A 26085-nucleotide genomic window follows, 5' to 3' on the forward strand; every position below is an offset into this window, starting at 1 on the left:
TTTCAGGGTTTCTGCCTATTGGAGTAAAAATTAGTCAGAGTTTCAACACAATGTTTATTTTGACAACGGTCTAAGTTACTGTAAGGGCTCTAGGACTACACTATCTGCTGTTACCCAGCAAAGTAAAGAATGCCTTTCTGGACCATCACATAAACCCTTTCTCATTGTCTGCTCCTTTTGCTTCCTTGGCCATTCACAGCCTTAGTTCCTGAACACGCCAAATCCATTTAAAGGTAAGTGACCTAATCAATTCTATTTCAATTTTAATACTTCAAAATTGTAGATCAGTTTTCCAAGAAAATCCCCAGGTCAAAAGTGAAAGCATATCCCTCAGACTATCACCATTTCTTTGTCTTTCTTTTGATCCAAGAAATAACTACTTTACTTAAATCTCAAAAGAAACAAAGGTTCATATACTTTGAAGAAATGTCCTTTTGGGGGACATGTGGGATTACGTTGCTCTATGAGTTAAACCACATTAGAAGAAGAGCAAATATGCCCTTCAGCCAAGGTCAGCTATGTGTCTGGACTCCCAGCCTACAATTAGCAGTGTGAGTGTCTCTTTGTGAGCCTCTGGGGCACACACAGGAAAAAAATGCAAGAAATAAGAGATTCAAGAAGTCTGCACGCAATTGAAAAAAGGGAAAAGCACAGTTGAGGTTAAACTATAGCATCTGTTGAGATCTGCAAGGTCAGATTCGCTTGAACTGCCTTCCAGATGTGTTGTTCATGTGAGTAAAGTATGACCAAAGGTGACGGGGGTGTGATGAACTTCTTTCTTAACCATGATTCTCTAATGCTCGCAAAAGCCATCTTCAATGGTACAGCCAGATTGTTGACTTTTGGAGAGGTCAAGAGGGGAGAGCAATTACCAGAAAACTATGGAACAGCTGCTCTTCTACCATGACCTGGAGTGGATGAAGTTTCCCAACTATTCTCAACGACTCTCTCTCTCTCTCTCTCTCTCTCTCTCTCTCTCTCTCTCTCTCTCCCTCTTTTCCTCCCTCCCTCTCTTCCTCCCTCCCTCTCTCTCTTTTCTACTGAGCATTTGTTAACTTGATATTTCCATAAAAAGTATGTGCCAGCAAGTCAAATATTTGCATTGACTATTAGCTACCCTAAAGTATTTAAAGAAATTGAAAATCAACACATGGAACTATATGGTGTATGTTCAGCTGTGATGACAATAAATTAAAGAAATAATTCTCTTTGTTTGGATGAGGATTGTCCTTTAAACATAAAATCGCATTTATTTATAATTTATCTAGTGCTTGAGGAGCATACCCAGGATCTTGCACATACATGCTAGGCAAGTAGTCAAATGCTGTGCCACTGATTGACACCCCAACCCCAATATTTTTTTGTCAAAACAAAAATGTTATAAAAGGAGATGCTGCCAGCCAGCTATGTTACTACCATCTCATCCTAGAAGTTGTGATGATAATTGATATGAAATTTCACCTATGATTTCAAACTTCCATAAATCAAGGCAGATAGCATTTGCTGAGAGCAGATCTGATAATGTCCATGCAGTTCCTCTTATCTCAATCATTTGTCATTTGTGTGCTAGTTACATGGAAGAGTTAAGAATTTTTTTCTTTTTAATATATGGGAAAATTCTATGAGGCATATGTCTCTGCAAAGACTGACTATTTTATACTTGCAGCATTTACTCTGTTAACCACTCAGAGTCTCTCTGTTACCTGTCATCTCTGTACTTCTATGATGCTGGGGCGGGGGGACAGGAAATATGAGAAGGCAAGTAGAGGCATCTATAAAGGAGACCCATTTTATTATTGAAATAGGCTTGGGCTACAGCAGTTTATGAATTGGATTAAAGGAGTCTGAACAAAAGTGTGAATAAGATCTTCAACATCTGCCTACCCTCTGCAGCCAGTGACAATGGATTCTATTTATTTGTATCATGCTCACTGCCTAGCAGCATTGGATATCCATTTACATTGAAACAAATATTTGGCATGGGCCAGTGGATCTGCTTGGTGACTCCTGCCCTTTCTGCTAATCTTAGAGATAAGGTAAAAGAGTTTAGCAACTTCTTAACAGGAACTCCTCATTTCTGGAGAAACAATTCTAATATCCACCCTTCTCTATTGGCTTAAAGTAAGATTTATTAAATAAGTAGTCCCGTCGTATTGTTCTTGACATATCCTTTTATCACAACTAAGAAATATAAACATTAAAATATAACCAGAAACTAACCCCCTGAGACAGTTAAAGAACTATAATTCAGTAGGATAATTGGGCAAGATTAAACACTGTATATTTAAAAGTAACTTGACAAAGCAGTTCTACTGCAAGAACATACTTACTATCTCTGTGGACATACATCTAAAGTATACTACTAACACCTAATTACGAAGTCAATTGCTTATACTGACTCATGGTTCAGTGCAATTAGAGTATCCATATGGTGTAAAACAATGCCTCCAACAGCAGCAACAAAAAGAAATGCCTAGCATGGTGGCCAAAGCTTGTAATAAGAAGTATTATCTATGAGAAGTCTAAGGCAAGAGGATCATACCTAAGTTTAAGGCCAGTCTTAGCTATAGAGTTAAGTGGGTTCAAGGCTAGAAAGAGTAACTTAGTGAGACCTTGTCTCTAAATAACAAGTAAAACGAGCTCTGGAGGCATAAGACAGTGCTAGAACATTTGTTTAACACACATGAAGCCCTATGTTCAATTAACAGTACCAGAAAACCAAACAAAAATTAATGATATAAATATTTCCCTATTAATCAGAAAAATCTTTCAAGTGTCTTAAGAAAGCTAAGCAGTGTCTTATGACTTCTTCTGCTGGACATGTTTATATGCACACATATATGTAAGCAGATATATGGCAGAATTTTCTCTCTACTGAACACTCATAAAACAGAGGACTTGGGGGTGGTTTCACATCCCAAGTTTCACACTTTTTCATTGATATATTTTTCAAATAAAAATATGATTGTATATCTATTTTAATGTCAGCCGAGGATTTTCTACCTGGTTATAATATGTCTTAAATTTCTTTTTATGTTTCTATATCTTATATGTGTGTTCTTTCTATCCAGTTCTGGCAGGCAACAAAAAGCAATGTCAATAGCCTGGTGCATCCAGATTATGGCCCAGCAGATTCAGCAGGCCTAGCTGGTGCATAGGATGTGTACTGAGGGCCAAACTCCTCCACATGACATTGAAGATTTTTTTTTCTTCTATTTCTGTGAAGAATTGAGTTGGGATTTTGATTGATATTGCATTCACTTTGTAGATTATTTTTGTTAGAACACATATTTTGAGGGGGAGAAAGGGAAGGAAAATGTTTATTCTACTTAAAGATCCCAGTCACAGTCATCACTGAGGGAACCCAAGGCAAGAAACTCAAGCAGTAGACAGGAACTGAAGCAGAGATCAGGAGCAATGCTGCTTACTGGCTTGTTCCTCATGGCTTAGTCAATTTGCATTTTTATGACTTGCTTGAGGATGACACTGCCCCATTCAGGTCACTCCCCCATCAATCATTAATTAAGAACTACCCTCACCCCCAACAAACCAATCTGATGGAGGCATCTTCCTCCATCAGATTTTTCCCAGATGACTCTAGATTATAGAACACACATTTTTACAATACCGATCTTACCAATACATGACCATATGAGGTCCTTCCATCTTCTAGTGTCCTCTTCAATTTTTTTCTTTCTTCAGTGTTTGGATATGACCATGATAAAGAGATTTTACTCCATGATAAGATTTATTTCAAAATTATTTTTGAGGCTATTGTGAATGAGATTGTTTCCCTGGTTTCCTTTTTAGTATCTTTCTGTGTTTTATTTTGTTTTGTTTAGGGTTTGGTTTCATGTTGGGTTTGGTTTGGTTTGGTTTTTTTGTTTTGTTTTTGTTTTTTGTTTTGAGATATGGTATTTCTATGTAGCTTTGGCAGTCCTGGAACTCGCTTTGTAGACCAACCAGGTTATCCTCAAACATAGAGACACTCCTGCTTCTGCCTCACAAGTGCTGGGATCAAAAACATGTGCCACCACACCTGGCCTTATTGTGTTTCTTATTGGCATCATTGAAACTACTGATATTTAATGTTAATGTTTTACTCTGCCACTTTGGTGAAAGCATTCATCAGCAATAAGGGCTTCTGTTGGAATATTTGGAGTCTCTTGTGTATAGAATCATGATATCTCTAAATTGGGATATTTTGACTTCTAGCTTTCCTATTTAATAACCCATTTATTTCTTTCTTTTGTCATATCAAACTTGCTAAGATATCAAGCATTATATTGAATAGGAATGGTGAGAATGAACACCTTTGTATTGTTTCTGGTGTGAGAAAGCTTTCAGGTTTTTCTCCATTTGACATGATGATGGCTACAGGTTTGCAACATCTATCTTTTAACAAGTTGAGATATGTTGCTTCCATCCATCCCTAGTTTCTCCAGTACTTTTATCATGAAGGGATATTAAATTTTGTCAATGGCCTTTTCTATATCTATAGAGATGATCATATGATTTCTACCTTTGAGTCCATTTATTGAGATGAAGCCAATTTGATTATGATGGATGATCATTTTGATGTGCTCTTCAGTTTGGCTGATAAGTATTTTATTGAGATTCTTTTCATCTGTGTTCATCAGGGAAATTTGTCTGTAATTGTGGGTTTTGGTGGTGGTGATATTGGTGGTCTTTGCCAGAAACTGGAATCAGGATAGAAAGAAGCTTGAATGTATCTCTTCCTTTTCTATTTTGTGGAAGAGTTTGAAAAATGTTGGTGCTTGTTCTTCTTTGAGGGTCTAGTAGAATTTTGTGCTCTATCCATGGGCCTGGGCTTTTTATAGTGGATGTTTTAAAATTTATGCTTTAATCTCATTAATTACTATAGGGCTACTTAAACTATTTATTTCATTTTGATTTAACTTTGATAGGTCACATGCATCTAACATTTATCCATTTCTTTTAGATTTCCCAGTCTCATGGAATATAAATTTTTTAAGTTATGCCCTCATGATTTTCTGGATTTCTTTAGCATTTATTATAATATCTCTCTTCTCATATCCAATTTTATTCATTTGCATCTTCTCACTTTTATTTGTATAATTTGATTAGAAGTTGGCCAATCTTACCTAATCTTTCAAGAATAAATTTTAAGTTTGGTTTTTCTTGTTTTCCCACTGTCTTGAATTGCATCATGGGGCTTTTTATTTGATTTTTTTTTTTAAATGTAGGCAGTTAGAACTGCCAACTTCCCTGTTAGGACTGTTTATATTCTATCAAAATATGGTAAATTTGTTTATTAAACAAATGCCTTAAAATTTATTTTAAGTTTACTTAAAATAATGTACATATTAGAACAGACTTTATAAGAGAAAAGTGTAGTGATAGTAGAAGGGGCAGAAAACACTTAATGAGAATAACAGATTCAAATATGATGGTCAGGAATCTTATTTTACTTGTAAAATGTAAGTGCTTCATAACAGTTTGCACACACATAGCTTTATTTAATATCAGAACATATTTTCAGTCTTCACATTTTGTACTTTGGAGAGGCCCTAATTTTGGAAGATCTGAGTGAGCAATAGCTGTGAAGTCTGCAATGGTCTTCAAGCTATCAGTTTGATAATTTAATATTTGTTAAGTAGTGATTCTATGCTAAACATGTTCTGAGCATTTCACATAAGCTTTTTATTGACATATAGCAAGAGTTAAACTATTATTCCCATTTTACAGATAAATAAATTGAGACACAGAGCAGCTAAGTCAATGTCCTTTTTTGTTTTAGATGAAAGTGGCTGCGTTAATTGCGGCAGCATTGTATACATTTTGTGTGTATTATTAGGTCTGTCAATATCAAATTGTGAATATCAGGGAGCAGTGATGACCTTGTAAATAACTTCTAGATAGTCAAGGCCCCACAGCACATCAGTAGAACACACTTGTCATGGTTTTTATTCTACCATTAGACATGTAAAACCTTCTTGTGTTCAGGGTAGTATAATTCTGAAAATCTCAATGCCCCAGTAATTTGATAATTAGTGTCGCTAGAAGGTCAGCAAAAGAATGCACCTTATCCAGGAATCAAGAGTCCTGATTGAGTTCTTGTCATGCTGGCTCCATTGTACCTCCTTGAACATCACTGTCAGTGATGCAGAGAAGTATGACCTGGAGGTTTCTTCCTCTTTTTTCTATTTTTTATTTAATTTAAAATAGATTGTTTTCACACAATATATTCTGACTATAATTTCCTCTTCTTCTTCTCATTCCAGTTCTCCTGTCTCCCCCTCCTTTTCAGATCCACACCCTTTCTGTCTCTCCTCAGAAAACAAATAGCCATCTACACAATAAAACAAAATAGAATAGAATAGAAAACAAACAAATCAGAATATGGCAAAACAACTAAAAAGAAAAATAGCCAAAAAAAAAAAAACCACAACACACACACACACACACACACACACACACACACACACACACACACACACATTCACACACTCAGAAATCCCATAAAAACCCCAAACTGAAAGCCATAATATATATGCAAAGGACCTATACATTAGAAAGGAAAAAATGCTTTGACTTAACATCATAAGACAAATAAACTCCAAAGATGTTTAGTTCACTTTGTGTTAGCCATCTACTGTTGATCATGGGACCTATCCTTGGGAGTCTGTTCCCCAGTGAGACTTTCTTGGAGAAAACTAAATTTTCATTTGCAAGTGGTTATCAATTTGAGACAGCTTTTGGGTTAGTGATGACGGCATCTCCTTTCCTCATCTCCTTTCAGCTCTAGGACCCCATCTAGTGAAGACCATACAGAGCCTGTACATGCTGCCTCAGTCTCTGAGTTCATATGTGCATTGGTCCTGTTGATTTAGAGGGCCTTGTTTTCTTGGTGTCCTCAAGCCCCTCTGGCTCTTAATCTCTTTCCTCCTCCTCTTCTACAGAGTTCTCTGAAATCTAAGGGGAGGGATTTGATGGTGGCACCACATTTAGGGTTTAGTGCTTCAAGGTTTCTCACTCTGAATATTGTCTGGCTTGAGTCTTAATACTTGTTCCCATCTACTACGGGAGGAAGCTTCTCTGATGATGGCTGAGTAAGACATTGCTCTATAGGTATAGCAGAATTTTATTAGGACTCATTTTATTGTTACATTCCTTTAGCATAACAGTAGTATTTGATTTTACCTTAGGTCTCTGTCTTATCTAATTTCAGGTCCTTGACCAAATAGCGTTGATTTGTGTTTCATCTCATAGAGTGGGCCTTAACTCACATCAGATGTTGGTTGGTTACTCCCAAAAGCTTTATACTATTTTGCCAGTATATCTTGAAGGCTGTTCAGATCTAAGGGTTTGTAGCTGGGTTGTGTGTTCATGTTTCTCCTTTGAGAGACTGCAGAATACCTTCCAGTTCCACAGAGGTTAAGGCTTTAGGTAGGCAGCAGCTCAACTCCTCCATGTTCATTGAATGTGCAGGTGCTGTCCTCAGCAATAAGACTTTATAGTCAGTTTGTAGGGAGCCATCAAAGCTTTGGCAAAGGCCAGGATTGTTTGGAGATTCCTATGGGACCCATTTTGCCAACAACTCAATTAGATATACCCCATTACAGATACGGGGAGCTTCATTTGGTGACAAGAAATGTCCAGTTGTGGCTCCATCTCCCACATGATTTGGTGGTATCATTTAGATCACATTCGTATGTGTATATATTTTAGGAAGCTTTGTCTGCAGTAGGTTTCCATACAACCCCTCAAAATGGCCATTAGCATTCCCTCCCCAAAATCCCTCCCTCACCCCCTTTTGCTCCCTCTCTATTTACCTCCCTGTCCCCTCTTATCACCCATGTATTCTATTTCTTGACCTGGAGGTCTCTAAGGTCTATCCCACCTCTAGCTTTCTATGAACCATCTGTGGAGGATGGAGGCAATGAATTCCCTTTAAAGATTCCTGAATAGGAGCTTAGACTTTTCTCTCAGTCCCCAGAAAGTATGAAACAGCGAATGTAATCAAGGTACCACAACATAAAATGAGTGGTTATTCTGAGAAATATATTATAAAAATTTCAATATTATAATAAATTAAATATCTGGCAAATGTATACTACACAATTTGTCTTGTATATTATCACTAGTTACTGGACTATAATGGAGGTTATAACTATGTTCATTTTTATCATAAAAATCTTTAAAAATAACACTTACATGAATTCACATATAAATTTATGTGTTAACTTGCCCCAGGAAAGGAAGAGGAAGGAAAGTGTTTTCTATAATCACATGAGTCTGTAACTCAGCATAACTTCTAAAGTTTATCCCCTACAGGTACTGAATACTTACAATGTCATTTATTTCAGGGCTTGAGAATTGTCAAAACATGACCAGACATCACACCTTGTGTTTCATTTTACTAATCTTGATGATTGGCAAGAGTGAAGCCTGTTTTTGTGACCACTACCCATGGACTCACTGGTCCAGCTGTTCTAAATCCTGCAATTCTGGAACCCAGAGCAGACAGAGGTAGGTCTGAGATGTGAGTACTGTGTGTTCTGAGGGATCCCAAAGATGGAGTAAGTTATATCAAAAAGATCACACAATGCAATGAAGGACTTCTATATCTCAAATGAGAACTTGGGACTTTAGACAGAATTTCAGATTAAGAATCTGTGCAGAGGGAGACAATATGATAGTCTACATAAGTGACCCTAAAAATTCTACCAGAGAATTCCTACAGCTGATAAACAGCTTCAACAATGTGGTGAGATACAAAAATTAACTCAAAAAAATCAGTAGCTCTCTTATATACGAATGATAAACATAAACAGGACAAGAAAGAAATATCACCCTTAAAAATAGCCACAAATAATATAAAAATACCTTAGAGTAACTCTAACAAAACAAATGAATGACAAGAACCTTAAGTCTCTGAAGAAAGAAATTGAAGAAGATATCAGAAAATGGAAAGATCTCCCATGCTCATGGATAGGAAGACATAATAAAACATAATAAAAATGGCAATCTTACCAAAAGCAATCTACAGATTCAATTCAATCCCCATCAAAATCCCAACACAATTTTTCACAGACTTAGAAAGAACAATACTCAACTTCATATAGAAAAACAAAAAACCCAAGATACCTAAAACAATCCTGTACAATAAAGCAGTCTCTGGAAGCATCACCATCCCTGACCTCAAGCTTTACTACAGAGCAATAGTAATAAAAAATAGCTTGATATTGGCATAAAAAAACAACATGTGAACCAATGGAATTGGATTGAAGAACATGACATTAACCCGCACACCTATGAACACCTGATTTTTGACAAAGAAGCCAAAACCGTACAATGGAGAAAAGAAAGCATCTTCAACAAATGGTGCATGCATAACTGGATATCAACATGTGGAAAAAGGCAAATAAATTCACATCTATTGCTATACACAAAACTCAAGTCCAAGTGGATCAAAGAGCCAAACTTAAATCCAGTTACACTGAACCTGATAGAAGAGAAAGTGGGAAGTAGCCTTGAATGCATTGGCACAGAAGACCACTTCTTAAATACAACACCAATAGCATAGACACTGAGAGCAACAATTAATAAATGAGACCTCCTGAAATTGAGAAGCTTCTGTAAGGCAAAGGACACGGCCAATAAGATAAAACAACAGCCTACGGAATGGGAAAAGGTCTTCACCAATCCCACATCTGAAAGAGACCTGATCTCCAAAATATATAAAGAGTTCTCAAGAAACTAGACATCAAAATACCAAACAATCTAATTAACAAATTAATCACTGCTCTAAACAGACTTCTCAACAAAAGAATCTCAAATGATCAAAAGACATTTACAGAACTGCTCAACATCCTTAGTCATCAGGGAACTGCAAATCAAAACAACTCTTACACCTATCAGAATGGCTAAGATCAAAAACACTGATGACAGCTTATGTTGAAGAGGAACATTCCTCTCCAAGGGGAACACTTTTCCTTTCCACTGTTGGTGGGAGTGCAAACTTGTACAGCCACTTAGGAAATCAGTATGGCAATTTCTCCAAAAATTGGGAATCAATCTACCTCAAGACCCAATGATAACACTCTTGGGCATATACTCAAGAAATGCTCAATCACACAAGGACACTTGCTCAACTATGTTCATAACAGCATTATTCATAATAGCTAGAACCTGGAAACAACCTAGATGCCCCTCAATGAAAGAACGGACATAGAAAATGTGGTACATATACACAATGGAGTACTACTCAACAGTAAAAAATAATGATATCATGAAATTTGCTGCAAAATGGATAGAACTAGAGAATATCATCCTGAGTGAGGTAACCCAGACTCAGAAAGACAAACATGGTCTAGTATCTAGCAGATATTAGGTGTAAAGCAAAAAATAACCAGACTACAACCCACAGCTCCCTCAAGCTAGGTAACAAGGAGGATCCTAAGAGGGACACATGGAGTGCCCTCACAAGGGGAGATAGATGAGATCTCCTGAGTAAACTGGGAGTGATTGTAGGGGATGGGGGATGAGAACATAAAGGAATAGGATGGTAGAGCTGCTACAGGGATGGAGTGGGAGAGCAAAGAAAGAGATACCATGATAGAGGGAGACATCCATAATGAGGATAGGGAGAAAGTAGGTGCTAGGGAAGTTCCCAGAAATCCACAAAGATGACCCCAGCTTAGACGACTAGCAATAGTGGAGAGGGTGCCTGAGTTGGCTTACCCCAGTAATCAGATTGGTGAATACCCTAACTGTCATCATAGAGCCATCATCCAGTAATTGATGAAAACAGGTACAGAAATCCACAGTCGAGGACCTGGCGGAGCACCAGAAGTTCAGTCAAAGAGAAAAAAGAGGGATTTTATAAGCAAGTGGCATCAAGATAATGATGAGGAAACTTACAGATACAATCAAAAAAAGCTAGTATGAACTCACAAACTTTATACCAACAGCTGTGGAGCCTCCACGGGACTGGAGTAGGCCCGCTACATACAGGAGACAGCTGTGTAGCTTGGTCTGTTTACGGGACCCCTGGCAGTGAGAATAGGATCTATCTCTGGTGCAGGAACTGGCTTTATGGAGCCCATTACCTATGGTGGGAAACCTTTGCAAAGCCTTGATTCAGGGGGAGGGGCTTGGACCTGCCTCAACTGAATGTACCAGACTTTGCTGACTCCCCAGGAGAGGCCTTATCTTTTCAGAAGAGGGGATAGGGATGGGCTTGGGGGAGAAAACTAAGGGGGAGTGAGGGGAGGATGAAAGACGGATCTGTGGTTGGTATGTAAAGCAAATAATTTCTTAATAAAAGAAAATGCAAAAAATAAAGAGTCTGTGCAGAAGAAAGAGGGGGATCTATGATTGGTATGTAAAAAGAATAAAAAATGTCTTAATAAAAAATCATTAAAAAGGAATCTGTGCAGTGTTTTTGGTTTGTTTGTTTTTTTCAGTGAGTACATAACGCTGCTTGCCTATAGTTAGTGAGTTAATTATAGATAATTTTATAGTCATGAAACAGAGCCTAACAGGACCTCAGCTAAGCAACACTACTAGCCACTTGTTTGACTGCTGGCATTATCAAGATGGCAAGGAAACTGCTTACTTGATAGTATTTAATAAACAAGTCTCTCCACAGTTCAGACTACTCTCCTATACACCTGGCTTGTGTCTGTTAATGTTCTGTACAGTTGACGTGCCCGTCTAGCTCTTTTAGAGACTTACTTTAGAAAAGTATTTTTGCGAATCTCATTAAATGTACCAATTGACTTCCAATTAATGGTCCATGAAGTATGAGAAGAGAGTCCACTGTTGAAGAGTTCTTCTGAAGTTCTCAACTGCCTACCAAAAAGGGCATGATACAGCCCATCGCTTACAGTCATGCACAGTCAGGCTCCTCCCTGGATACTCAAGCTCTCTTTAACCTCTAATTTTTACTGTTCTTTCTTATGTCCTTCCTTTTAATACTTAGAGAATTTATAAGAATTTTGTGCATTTTCTCCCTTTTTGTCAATATCCTAATCCAACTCAATCATTGTGTTCACATGTGGGCATCTTTCAAACACAGGGTGATTCATGAATAGCCTGTACAGTCACATAGACCTGTACACTTGGAAGGGCTTTCTGCATGACCATCACTGTCTTAGAATTCTCTACTTTGGACTCCCATCTTCATCATGGTCCTGAGCTCTGTTAAGTTGTACAAAGTTATACATAAGCCAATCTTCCTGATTTCTCTATGAAAATATTCTTTTACTCTTAGTAGCTAATACTATCTGACCCATTTGTTATCAAATCCATTTTGTTGTTTATTTGAAGGCACTGTTGAAACACAGACTCAGCCTATCTCTTTCTCACTGTTACAGACAAATAGTAATGAATGATTACTATTGGAAGAATGCATGTGACCAGCTTTGTACCAAGCAGGAGACCAGAGAGTGCAACTTTCAGACATGTCCCATCAACTGTGTCCTTGGAGACTATGGGCCATGGTCAGACTGTGACCCTTGTATTGAAAAACAGGTATGTGAGCCACAAGCATAACCAGATAGTCTGAATCACATCACAGGTGAGTTCCAGGGTCCCATGGCAAATTCAACATCAGAGACATGCTAAGCTTCTTTTATTTCTGAAAATAAACTGCCTTAGTTTTCATTGAAAGAAAATTGTGTTTGTGTGGGGTGTTTTTGGTGGTGGTGGTGGTGGTGGTGGTGGTGGTGGTGGTGGTGGTGGGTGGTGGTTGTGATGGAGGTAAAGGTGGAGGTGGAGGTAAAGGTGGAGGTGGTGGTAGGGTTCATTTTACATGCTCTTTCGCCACATGAACACCAATAGGAAGGTCCACCTCTAACCATATCATACTTATCCATATCTGAATTTCACTGCTTATGCTTTCTGAGACTCCTGAAAGCAAAAGTAAATACTAAGAAATTCAGCTTTCATCCAATGCTTAAAACTAAACAGAAATAAGAGAAATAGATAAAAATGCTGGCTCTTTGCTTTTCCTGTAAACTCTGACTAACCACGGGAAAAGTCCACAACTTGTTTGTTTTTCCCAGCTGCAATATTTACCCAGCTCATACTCTTTCCTGTAAGGGGCACATCATGTGACCCATGTCAGCTTCAGTCAGAGTCCCCTGTTCCCGATAGCTACACATTAGAGAGAAAAAAGAAACTCATTTGTAGCGAATAAACTGGGAACTGTGCTGAGTCCCTTACGTAAATCATACAAACTTCACACTCTAGTGTCTTTCTATATGTTTACAGATGTGTATGTTCCAACTCCTTAGGGGGCTAAGGATTTTGAACAGGGAGGTACCACTGATTAATAATAGAACTGTATTTTGAATGAAAGTTTTTCTGCAGTTTAAGTCAGCACTGGCTGATACTGTCATATATCTAGTCCCACTTTCCATCTTACTCCTCACCAAAATATTTCAAAGTGTGGAGAATATGTCAACCAGTTTCCATAGTGACTTTCTTATGCAAAAGAATCTCAAAATCCTTTCCCATTTATAACTTCACAGTGTCTGAGATAGAAAAGTGCTACTTTATTGCCTGCACAGAGGAGATTCTTGGAAAACATTTTTCATTTGCTGTTGGTATAACTTAGAATCCTATGATTTTAGAATGAGGAAAAGCTTTGGAAGCTTTTCTGACCAGTTTCTCATTTTGCAAGTTGGGAAACTGGGGGAAAGTATTAGGATAATTCAGGAATTGTCACCATGGGGTTGATTACAACTGTGACTAGAAAAGCCATTCTTGGATAAATTTTCACTTTGACTTTGACCTTGTGTTGAAATTATTCACCCTCCTCTACTTTTCTTTCAGATTAAAGTTAAAACTATCCTGCGCCCAAGTCAGTTTGGGGGACAACCATGCACAGAGCCCCTGGTGACCTTTCAACCATGTGTCCCATCCAAGCTCTGCAAAATTGAAGAGGCTGATTGCAAGAATAAATTCCTCTGTGACAGTGGTAATATACTCTGCTAAAATGTTCAGTCTCCATTAAAAATACTGAGTGCCAACTATGAAAGAACAGTCCCTCCCCACTGGAGGAGGGGCTGTTGTTATACTACACATTACCAAGGCATTCAGGTGTGAAATTATAGCTTTCAAGACATAATCATCTTGACCATTTACCTGACTCATTTGTTCAAGTAATAGTGTTCAGAGTCCTACTTTGTTATAGAGGTAGAGAGGGAAAGAGGAGGACAAAGGAAAAAACACAAGCAGATATTTTAACAAATGGATATTAATAAGCACAAATCTATAATGAGGATAACTGAAAAGAAGTGACAGGTTGGGGACCAGAAAGATGACTCAATTGATAAAGGTACTTGTCACCCAGACTGACAGCATGAGTTCAGTTCCTAGAACCTCTGTGATAAAGAGAACTGACTGCTCATATTTGCTCTGGCCTCTGCATGTATATATGACATGCACATGTGCGTGCACACACACACACACACACACACACACACACATACACTCACATCAAATAAATAAATTATAAAAACCAAGTTAAATGAGAAGTGACAGATGGGGATATATTTTTAATTGCTTGTTAGGAAAAAACTAGTGAGATATTATTGTGTCAGGTGAATCCTAAATAATATAAATTTTTACAATTGGTTCCAAAGGCTTCCTTCACTCCATAATAGTGAGATATTATATGGGTTTAAATGTTAGCAACATTCAAGTATAATACACACTGAGATTTCTAAGAACTGATATTTAAGTTGTATTAGAATATAGTCAAATCTTGAATGATTTATTTATAGATACTCATCTGTTAATTTCTAGCTCATTAAATCCCACCACTTTAGACAGTTCATATCCAATTTCTACAAATGCTTTAGTGAACATCCAAATGACCAATATCAGCTTTATGGTCCATGTGATTTTATCTTGTTGTGATCACTCAACTGGCCTGTATCATCAATCCTCCTATATCAATATATGAGCATGGATGTGTTCCAGGAAAACTATATTTACAAAAATGAATGCAGGTCAGTTTTAGCATATGAATTGTAGTTCATTGAACTCCCACATGAATATTCAACTTTCAGTTAGAAAAAAAAAAAGAAATTTCAGATGGATAAGCCCCACATTGCTTTTGTGCACTCTGGGTACATAGAAAGGTGACTAGCAAATTTTAAATTTCATCGATAATTTATGTTAGACCTTAGAACTAAAATTCTTTTTTCCTTGCACATTGCTTCCAACCTTAATCTTTCCCATCTTTTTCTAAATATAGATGATAATGCTGATATCAAGGTTTTCCAAACCTGTAAAATGACAGTAGGTGTTGGATAGAGAGGTATACCTTGTATCCCAGTGATGAGGTCACATCACAAATTAATGTAAGCAGGAAGATAATAAAAACCTTGATGGAATGGCTGAGAATCATCTAGACTTGCACATTATATCCAATGTCCTAAAATCAAAATTTATAGCTGAAGGGCAACTATTTCAGGATTTAAATGGAGTTATTATAGTAAACAACCGATAGATATGCTATTCAGCAGAAGATAAACCTATAGAATTAGTTATAGGTTTCTGCAGCTAAAATGTTCACAAGCCTGCAAAAGCCTTAGATTCACATACTGATTACTAATAAACAATGGCTAATTTCAGACAAGTCAGCAACTACAGCCTCTAGTTTCCAGGTTTCCACAGCCATTGTCTAAAAATTGGAATGGCAAGATGGTTCAGTGGCCTGATGACCAGAGTTCAATCTCTGGGGATCACATGGTGGAAAGAAAGAACCAATTCCTGAAAATTGTCTTTTGACCTCATGTGCCCACTCTGGCTGGCATGCCATCACATCTCCAATAGGAACTAACTAAATGAGATGTAATACAATTAATAATTAAAAGATCCAAATTATTACAATGTCTGTAATTGTTGGTAAGGTGCTGTGACCCTGAACTCTGTGCTGCCCAAACCATGTCACCCTGAGCCTTCAATAACTCTATATTCCAGCTACCAACTGATAAGTCCTGGCAACAGTATGGTTGGCATCCTTTCAGATTGGGTGATGCAATGGCCTTTTTGGTTGTTAAATGTTCCGTTGAAAATGATATGCTACTGTCCTCTCCAAAAACCATCTACTATGAACAGGAATAAGAGAAGTTAGATGGACATTGTTTGTCTGATTGGAGATGACATTTAGTCCCTTACTTAACAAAGAATTTAAAAAATTAGAGTCATTATCCTGTCCCAAAAGGACAGGATAGCTCACATGGCATTTCACGTCAGCCTTACCATGGCATTAGTTGCAATGTACTATGCCAACTTATCTCTCAGGGCCAACTTATCTCTCAGGGTTCTGATTTTAAGCATTGAGTAAAATATTTAGCTAGTCTTTCAGATGTTTATAAAAAATAATATACAATCACAGTAACACAGACAGTCCAAGTAGAAAAAAAAAAAAAAAAGGTGTTCGACTTCTGCAGGATTGTAAGGCTCCAACTATTTCCCAATGTGATTACAGTCACATGTGGTCAACCACAGTCTGATATGTTAGATGAAAAATTCCAGAATTAAGTTATTTTAACTTCTAAATCCCATGTCAGAGTAGAATGAAGAAACCGTGTGTCATCCCACTCTGTCCCTCCCAGGATATTGATCACCTCTTTCTATATCATAGACATAAGATAGAGTACCTGCCCATTGTCTCAGTTATAAGATCAACATGTCACTCAGTTGTAGTAGTACACCTTTTCACGAGCCCTTATTTTACTTATTAATGGCCACAAAGTACAAAGGCGGTCTTGATGGCGACCCATGTGAGCCAAAGAGAAGTGTGAAGTGCCATGATGAAAGCTCTCAACTTGAGGAAATCAAAAAAAAAAAAAAATCATATGTTAAGGATGCTCAGACCCAGGGTAGGAATGGAGCTACTCCCCCACTAACTTGTAAAGAAGTTCACAAGCTTTGCTGGCATATCTCAAACTGGAGTTTTGAACAAAGTATATGACAGGTGCTTAAGATGGACAAGGTATGAATTGCAAGGTTTAGCGCTCCCTGTAGTCTTAGGCATGTGAGGGTCTTAAAAATTGGTCCTCACAGATAAAGGGAACTACTGCACAATATGTACTGACCTCAGTAAATTCTGCAACGTTCAAATTGCTCTTCCACTTCCCAGCCCCCGCTCTGGTATAGGCTGTGTTAGCGGCTTCCAGTGTCACATCCTTTCTGCTTTTTATTCCATTGCATTGGTATCACTTATAGTCATTCTCAGCTATGCCCCATCTTGCCTACTAAATATCACTCAAAAGATGTCTTTCTTCCTTCATCTCAGCACTTATTGGCAGGTCCCTTCCAATGTCTAGAAATGTCGAAGCTTGGCAAATAAGAACTGAGTGCTCCATGAGTATCTGTATACCATGTAGGAAAATAAAAAGCCCTTCTGAAAGGAACCACTACCCAAAATGGGATTTTTCTTCAATCTGTTAGGACCAAGAACAGAATTTAAAATATATATATATATATATCATGAATCAAAACAACACTCTTCTTGGTTTCAAGTTAAATAACCTAAAACAACATTAAAAATACATAAAAAAACCCTAGATAAAGTTTGCTAAAAGTAACCTCCTCTAGGCTGTGTCTTAAAACTGACAGAAATAACAGCCCCATCTTTTAGTATTGTATGATTATGATGCTCATAGTCATCATCATAATACCTGTCTGAATATTAGACAAGATTTTGAGTAATCTAAAGAATTATTTTGAATATACTCTACCTTCTAAATGGAAATTATTAACCAAAAGATATGAAACTAGAGGTTCTCAGGAGTCTTTTGTAACAATAAAAACTGAAATTCAGCAGATACTCAGGTTTCCTCCCTCAAGCATTTATTTAGTCAAATTAGTGACACATGGCTGTAATTCAGACACTGATCACAACTTAAACTTTTCAAGCTTGTAATCTTGAGTAAGAAGTATATGAGATGACTGTTAAGTATCTGACTTCTTCCACTCAGCATAAACTTGTAGAGATTGGGAAATGTATTGTTTGCACAAGTAGGTTGCTTGTGTGCCTATATAATTATAGGGTTTTTTAAATAAAAATCATCTAGATGCTGCCATTGAAATCAAAATTCTGAACCTACTGCCAACTTTCTTCAGACCAGTATCTGTACAGAAAGATCACTCTAATGTAATTTTAAAATTCTCTTCTTCAAACAAAAAGAAAAAAGAAGAAAAGAAAATTCGCTTCTTGAAAATAGCCCAATCACAACTAAATTGTCCTGTGGTGATCCTTAGATGCTCCAGACCTAGAGGTGACATCAGTTTATTTCTTCATTTCATGCGTTCCTATACCTTACCTTTCTCTTGATGTTTAAAGCATTTGTGCTTCACCTTAACAAATGCTTTCCTAGTTGTAACATGTCAGTCATGCTGTGGTATGCTTCCTTGCCCAGGCCGCTGCATTCCCAGGAAGTTACAGTGCAATGGAGAGAATGACTGTGGAGACAATTCAGACGAAAGGGGCTGTGGAAGAACAAAGACAGTCTGCCCACGGACGTACGAGCCCATCCCTAGTGTGCAGCTGGTGGGCGCTGGGTATGTGACAGCCTTCCATCATTTGGGAAAGAAAAGGTACCCCTGAAATAAGGAGAGGGACGTCAACAGCAGACACTATACAAAATCATGGGAAATAAACAACACACTGTTGAATGACACTTGAGTGACTGAATACATTGATGAGGAAAAGGAAGACATTGCTTATGGTTGTATTGTAAGTCAAAATCCCAGCAGGAAAATCCATCTTCTGGATGTGAGAAGGTAAGACAGGGTAAATGAGAGAGAGAGAGAGAGAGAGAGAGAGAGAGAGAGAGAGAGAGAGAGAGAGAGATTGATTCTCATCATCTTCAAATGGAAGGATCTCACTAGAACAGTGCCCTGGGCTCCCCCACTGCCACTTCACCCTCATCAATGCCCAGGTCTAGCTTGGTGCTGTGGCAAAGATAGAGTTCTACTGGGAAGTCTGTGTGCCCTCTGTAGTTCTCCCCGTGGTTCTCCAAGCAACTTTGACAGGTCCTCTCCCACATGGCATTCTCTCTCTCTCTCTCTCTCTCTCTCTCTCTCTCTCTCTCTCTCTCTCTCTCTCTCTCCCCTGAGGTCTAGTTGCTTTTTCCTTCTCTCGTTTTCTTGTGCCTTAATGAAGAAAAATTCCCTCCATCTCCTCCTCTCCTGACAAGGTTGGGCATTGAGTATCATGAGAATAATTGTTTTATTTAATTCTGATGTTAAAGTATTAATAAAAACAAGAAGAAAACAGGAGGGGATGGGGGAAGGAAGGAAGAGGAGTTAAGCAGTCATAAAAATACAGAGTGATTATGACCAAGTGAAAAAAATAGAGTAATATGTATGACGGTGTAGCTAGGGATCCTCTCCCATAGACAATGTGATTTATGGCTAGCTCAGTGGTTTACAGGCAGAGAAGAAGCCATATGTTACCATCTGCTCTCACCTTAATAATGAGAACCTGAACTTCAGAAGATTTAATTAGGTCTGCCAAGCCATGAATGGTGGAACCTGAACTCAAGGCCAAATTTCAAAACCAAATGTGCTTCTGTAACTGCACAGCAGCACCTTCTTAGAGAAAATACTGAAAGAAACCAGACACCATGCATTCCTTGTTGACTGGGACTCAAAAGTCCTAATGTTGCTATTTCAGGACACTGGCAATTTCGCAAGGGGTCTGAATTCATTAGGCTGTGTCTATGTTTTCAAATAATTTAGAGAATATAAAACAAGTCAAGGAAAATGGAACTAAACCTCAGTTTGAAACATAAACAAAAAGTACTAAAAAAATAAATAAATAATCTCCTGTGTCTTCCATTCCCATGAGGAAGAACCCATCCTATTATTTGGGGTTGAAGGAAGCCAATTGGCTGTCAGACTCTGTTGCCTCATACTAGGATTTCAAAACATTTAACTCTTGGGAGAGAGAAATGGTTCCGTGAGTAAGAACTATGGTGGCAGCCTGGTCACCCAAGTTTGGATCCCCAGAACTCACATATGAAGCCAGGAGTGGTAGTGTATATCTACAATCCAGGCCCTCTCCTGAGGTATGATGGTATAGACAGAGACGGGAACCTTTTCTGGATGCTCACAGGCCAAATGCTTTCATAAACAAAAGAAATCCTGTCTCAAAATAGTTGGAAGGCCCAAATGAGCTATTAAATATTGTCCTCTGACCTTGACATGTGTGCCATAGCATGCACTTGTGGCACTCATGTGCCCCCCCCACACACATGAATGCAAAATGATGTTTTGAATTTAATTTAAAAAAATGAATTCTTCACTGATGTTTCCAGCATTATTTTTGTTGCCACAGTTGCATGACATGGAATCTTGAAGTCTGAAAGACTAACAACTCAAATACAGCCTCATTTGATTTATCATAAAAACCAGTAACCACTGGACCAGACTAAATGACACTTGTAGAGAAGACATTAGTCTGAAGTAAGGGGAGTTGTGTTCCACACATATTTCTACATTAACTGTCACAGCCAAGTAATTTAGTACCATGAGCTTTGGTTTCCCCCTATGTATCCTGCGTGACTATAGACTGATCGATCTGCAATTCTGCCCTAAGACTTTCTAATTGCTTCTCATGCACATAAGAATGATTTGATATCTTATTTTTTATCAACATGCAGAAATGGCTTCCCTGTTATCCTTTTCCTGCATGAAAATCATAGCCCTGAGTGCCCACTGATGACCACAATGTTTCTAACCTTCTGATTTTCAAGTGTTTTTAATGTTCTAACTGGTGAACAGAACATTATAACTCATCTCTTTCTGTGGGTCTAGTCCACAGAGCTACAGATGAGGAAGACCACATGCTATGTGTACTTTGGCAGGCAAACTGTGTGGCCTTCTGAGAACCAGAGCTGTTGTCCCAAGGATTCTTAGAAATGAGCAAAGGCTGCTGACTCCAAGACAGCCAGTCCTTTCTTTTTCTCCCAGGGAGAGTCTTGAGATGGACTATACGTCCTTTCTAATCAGCTGGCCGCAGCATCTCAGCCTCCTCTCCCTTTGCCTTCCAATATTTTTCTGCCCACAAAAGCTGTCTTCTAGGCATCTGGCTGTTTTTAAAAATTACATCTTTCTGAGAAAAAAATTAACCATACTTATATTCCCAGCATCAATCACTAAGTCCCACACCTAAAGCAAGAATCAAACAATACACACATGTGGCTTATTTTCTTATCATGTTCAGCCAAGGTGCACATTTAAATACATTTGGCCACGTTTAGATATGCATATACTTGCATATGCATATCTTTTAGTTTATGTATTTTTAACTAGTACAAGGCCACTTGCCCAGCATGTGTGAGACTCCAGTTCCTCTAGCATAGAAAAAAAAAAAAAAGATGAACTATAAAGCAAATGAGATTTAAAAACCAACAAAAAAAACAAAAACAAAAAAAACCAAAAAACAAACCACTTTAGAAAGCTAAAGTATTTATTGTCAGTGTGTATTTAAAACACAAAAACATGGGGCCAATATAAACATCTCAGAGGAGACTGAAAATATGAGAGCTAGAATCATCTGCATGGTTGGTTTGGCTCTGACCAAAAGCAACTTTAGAAGAAAAGGTTTAGTCCAGTTTATGCATTATACTCCATTGCCGAGGGTATCCAGGAGAGGAGCTAAAGGCAAGAACCTGCAGGCAGGAACTGAAGCAGAAATCACAGAAGAGTGTTGCTTGCTGCCTTGCTCCCCCCAGCTCACTCAGCTACATTTCTTATACAGCCCAAGCTCACCTGCCTAAACATGGCACCGCTCACAGTGGGCTGTGCCATCCTGTATCAATTAGCAATTAAGAAAATGCCTCACAGACACAGCACAAGCCAATCTGATCTGAGAAATCCTTCTGTTGAAGTTTCCCCTTTCCAGGTGACTCCAGGTTTCTGTCAAGTTGACAGCTGAAGCTAACCATGGCAAGCTCCGAAAGATTCCTCATGCCTGCCCTGATGAAGTGACCTTCATAAAATTCCAGTCTATACTCCACAAGCGGCTTCCTAGATTCCTATTACCAAAGAGTTAGTTTTCTCTTCTCAAGCACCTTCTCATTTGTTACAAACATAGATATGTAGTGTAAAGCTGTTCTATGAGCACCATTCTTTACTTTTCATGCGTCCCTCTTAGTTTAGAATATGCAAATGCATGAATGGCAGACATTTGTGCTTATCCTGCTGAGTACTTTAGAAAGCTCTTCCCAGATCAACTTTCCATAATTCTTCTTTCAAATACCCACTGATATAAATTCAAATACGAACAAATGCAAATCTCTAGTTGTACTTAAACCTGTTTAGGTGTGCTGTGCATTTGAGAACCCCTAGAAACCATCCCTTCTCAAAATAGCATTTATGATATATGACAGAATCCACGTTCACCATACAATTCAGCCACTTGAAGCATACACACTAGAAGCTGAACAAAAATATCTTAAAACAGCTGGGAAATCTGTAATTTCTTAGTATATTCACAGATTTATATAGCCATCACCGGAATATAATTTTAGAATATTTCATACTGATTTTTTGGAGTGGCTGCAACATTTTATGTTTTCATTGTTATGGTGGATTGAAAAATCAGTCTCTCTTCAGTTTGCCTACTTTTTTTTTAATAGAGCAAACCTTTAATTACTGCTAAGTGTTGGAATCATGTTACAGAGCAAATCATATTTTGAATATGATACCCATTTATTTCAAATCATTAGTGATATTTTCTGGTTTCTAAAAATTATTTATTTACTTATTTAGTATGTGCACATATGTGTGTGTGTGTGTGTGTGTGTGTGTGTGTGTGTATGTGTGTGTGTGTGTGTGTATGAATATGGGCATCCATGAACCACAGGCCACATATGGACATCAGAAGACCACCTCTCTGGAGCAGTTCTCCTGCTTTGCCTTGTTTGAAGCAGGGTCTCTTTTACTGTTTCTGCGGCTGCGCTGCAGACTCCAGGCAGGGTATCTGGCCCACAACCTTCATGCTAACTTCTATCCCTGCTCCCTATCTTACATTAAGGCCTCTGGGATTACAGACGTGTGTCACCTCATATGACTTTTTGACAGGAGTTCCAGGGATCAAACTCGGGATACCAGGTCATCTGGCTTGCTCAGCAATCACTTTTACCTACTGAGCCATGTCCCCGTTTCCTGACAGTTGTTTATAAAAACCCACTTTCATTAAGGCTATCTGTCCTAGTGGGTGGGAAATGACAACTCGCTGTGGTTTTGATTTTTATTTCCTGACTGGGTCACAATATTGAACATCTTTCCCTGTGTATGTTAGTTGCTTCCATCTGTTCTTTAAAGAACTATCTATTCTGATACTTTGATCCCTTGCACACCATGAACTAATTTGTTCTTCATATCGTTGGCTTATAAGCATTCTTTGTATATTCTAGACATAGGTTCTTCAGCAGATAGGTAAATTATTTGTAAATATTTTCTCCCATTGGAGAAAATTGCTTTTGTTATTTTGATGGTATCCTTTTAAGTGTAAACTTTTTATAAAGACATTGGGGGGGGGGGGGGTGAGCGCGTGAGCACTACATGTATGTAGAAGCCGACTGAGGCCAGAAAAGGGACCACATCTCATAGAACTGGAGTTTACATGTGGTTGTAAGGTGCCATGTGAGTATTGGAAATCAAATCTAGGTCTTCTGCAAGAGCACTAAGTGCTCTTAAAGACTAAGCCTTTTTCCTGCCCTGAGGTATAAATTTTTTGTTCTGATAAACTCTAATATATCTACTTCTTCTGTTCATGTTTTCAGCATCTCATCTAAGAAGACTTTGCCTGTATACAAGATCACAAAGATTTATTTTTGTAGTTTTCCTTAGAATTTTTATAGTTTTAACCTTCAAATATAAATATGTGAACTACTTTGAGTAAATTTTTATCATATGAGAAATAATTCAAAATTCATATATTTTCACATGATTATCAAATTATCACAAAACTAACCATTTGTTAGAAATAAATAAAAAAATATTTAATTTCCCCTTGTTAAATAGTCTTGGCATGCTTATCAAAAATCTACTGACTACAGATATATGAATTTATTTCTGTATTCTTTTTTTAATTCATTGATGACACCTCTTTCTAGTACAAGGTTTCTTAGATTATTCACTTAGTAAACATTTATAAATATCATCAACAAATACTAGCCTTTAGTAAATTAAACATTGGTTATTGTATTAAAGAAGTCTTTTTCTATCATTTAGTTTTTTTCCCACTAAAACTTCATTGATGGTCCATTATAGAAATTCTACAGAAATATGAAATGTGATACATTTCAAAAACAAAAGAAAGAAGGGGCTGGAGAGATGACTCAGAGGTTAAGAGCACTTACTGTTCTCCCAGAGATTCTGAGTTCAATTCCCAGCACCTACATGGTGGCTCACAACCATCTGTAATGACATCTGGCCCCTCTTCTGTGTACATAATAAATAAATAAATCTTTAAAAAAAAAAAAAGAAAGGAAAGGAAGGAAGGAAGGAAGGAAGAAAAGAAAGAAAGAAAGAAAGAGAGAGAGAAAGAAAGAGAGAGAGAAAGAAAGAGAGAAAGAAAAAGAAATGTACTACATTTCATAGCTTCTGTGTTCAGTAAGAGAGCAGTTGCTAATTTGTTGGGTCATATTATAAGTGATGAATATTAAGCATTGAACTTGGAGTTGGTAGAAACAAGAGATTTTTGAGGTTATTTCTGTCTGATTTATCTATGTGTCTGTCTTACCTAGTATCACACTGTCTTGATCACTCAGATGCTTTAAGTATCCTTTATACCAGAAACTGTGATTCTTCTGATTTTGTTCTTGTTTCTCAAGATTCTTTCAGCTATTTCCAGATGATTTTTGGAATCAGTTTGCCAATTTCTATGAAAAAATGTCAGCTTAGATTTTTATATTACACTTCCATTGTCAAAACAAAACATTTGATAGACTGCTGACTACCTAATTGTCATCAGAGAGCCTTTATCCAGTAACTGATGGAAGCAGATGCAGAGATTCACAGCCAAGCACTAGGCTGAGCTCTTGGAGTCCAGCTGAGGGGAGGGAGGAGGGATTGTATGACCATGGTGCGGGGTCAAGATCATGATAGGGGAGCTCACAGAGACAGCTGACCTGAGCTAGTGGGAACTCAGAGACTCTAGATGGACAGCTAGGGAGCCTGCATGGGACCAGCCTAGGCCCTCTGCATGTGGGTGACAGTTATGTAACTTCGTCTGTTTGTGGAGTCCCTAGCAGTGGGATTAATACCTGTCCCTGGTGCATGAGCTGGCTTTTTGGAGCCTATTCCCCATGCTGTGATGTTTCACCCAGCCTTGATGCAGGGGGAGAAGCTTGGTCCTGCCTCAACTTGATATGCCATGCTTTGTTGACTCCCATGGGAGGCCTGCTCCTTCCTGAACAGAGGAGTGAATGGCCTGGGCGGGGGAAGGTAGACTGCAGTAAAATGAGTTCAGATGTTTCTCTGACATACATACACAATGTCTACTCCTTTGAGTACAGAGCCAATAGTAGGGATGCTCTATTGTGCGACAGTTCTAGTGTATTTCAGGATTCTCTATACTGTTTTCCACAGAGACTGTACTGATTAACACTCCCACTGTCCCCTTTTTTGTTTCTCTGCCCACATTTCTTATTATCTTTTGAGTAATTGGCATTTTTAACTGGAGTAAGATCATTTCTCATTGTGTTTTTGGTTTGTGTTAGATACACAGTTGACTTGTTTGTCCATTGGTGTTAAATCCTTCAAGCAATAACTCTTGAAGTCAGGTTGCAACTCATTTAATGAAATTCAAGTCCACTTTCTCCACTGGAAAACTGGGGAAAGTAAATATATACTATTACACCTTGGAGGGCAGGCTAGCAGACTAGTCTTCAGCTAACTGTAGAATCCTTACATCGCTTGGATTGACTAGAAGACACCGATGCACAATAGCAGAAAGCAGCTTTATTCTCAAGAAAAATCAGCATGCTGGGGACCTGCCCAAAATGGCTTCAACCCCAGAGGAGGGTGAAGCAGCCCCTTTTAAGCCAGCTTAAGGGG

General features: G+C 38.1%; 1 protein-coding gene across 1 annotated transcript in view; it reads left to right on the forward strand.

The window, feature by feature from the left end:
• The first annotated feature begins 8371 nt into the window (after positions 1-8371).
• The window catches only part of C6 (complement C6), a 68791-nt gene continuing 51077 nt past the window's right edge, over positions 8372-26085 (forward strand). Inside the window, exons 1-4 of the mRNA XM_036206741.1 lie at positions 8372-8514; positions 12366-12522; positions 13828-13972; positions 18432-18573. Of these exons, the coding sequence (XP_036062634.1) occupies positions 8372-8514; positions 12366-12522; positions 13828-13972; positions 18432-18573 (587 nt within the window). The remainder of the gene's footprint in view (positions 8515-12365; positions 12523-13827; positions 13973-18431; positions 18574-26085) is intronic.

Source organism: Onychomys torridus, chromosome 15 (genome assembly GCF_903995425.1).
Source record: "Onychomys torridus chromosome 15, mOncTor1.1, whole genome shotgun sequence".
NCBI lineage: Eukaryota > Metazoa > Chordata > Mammalia > Rodentia > Cricetidae > Onychomys > Onychomys torridus.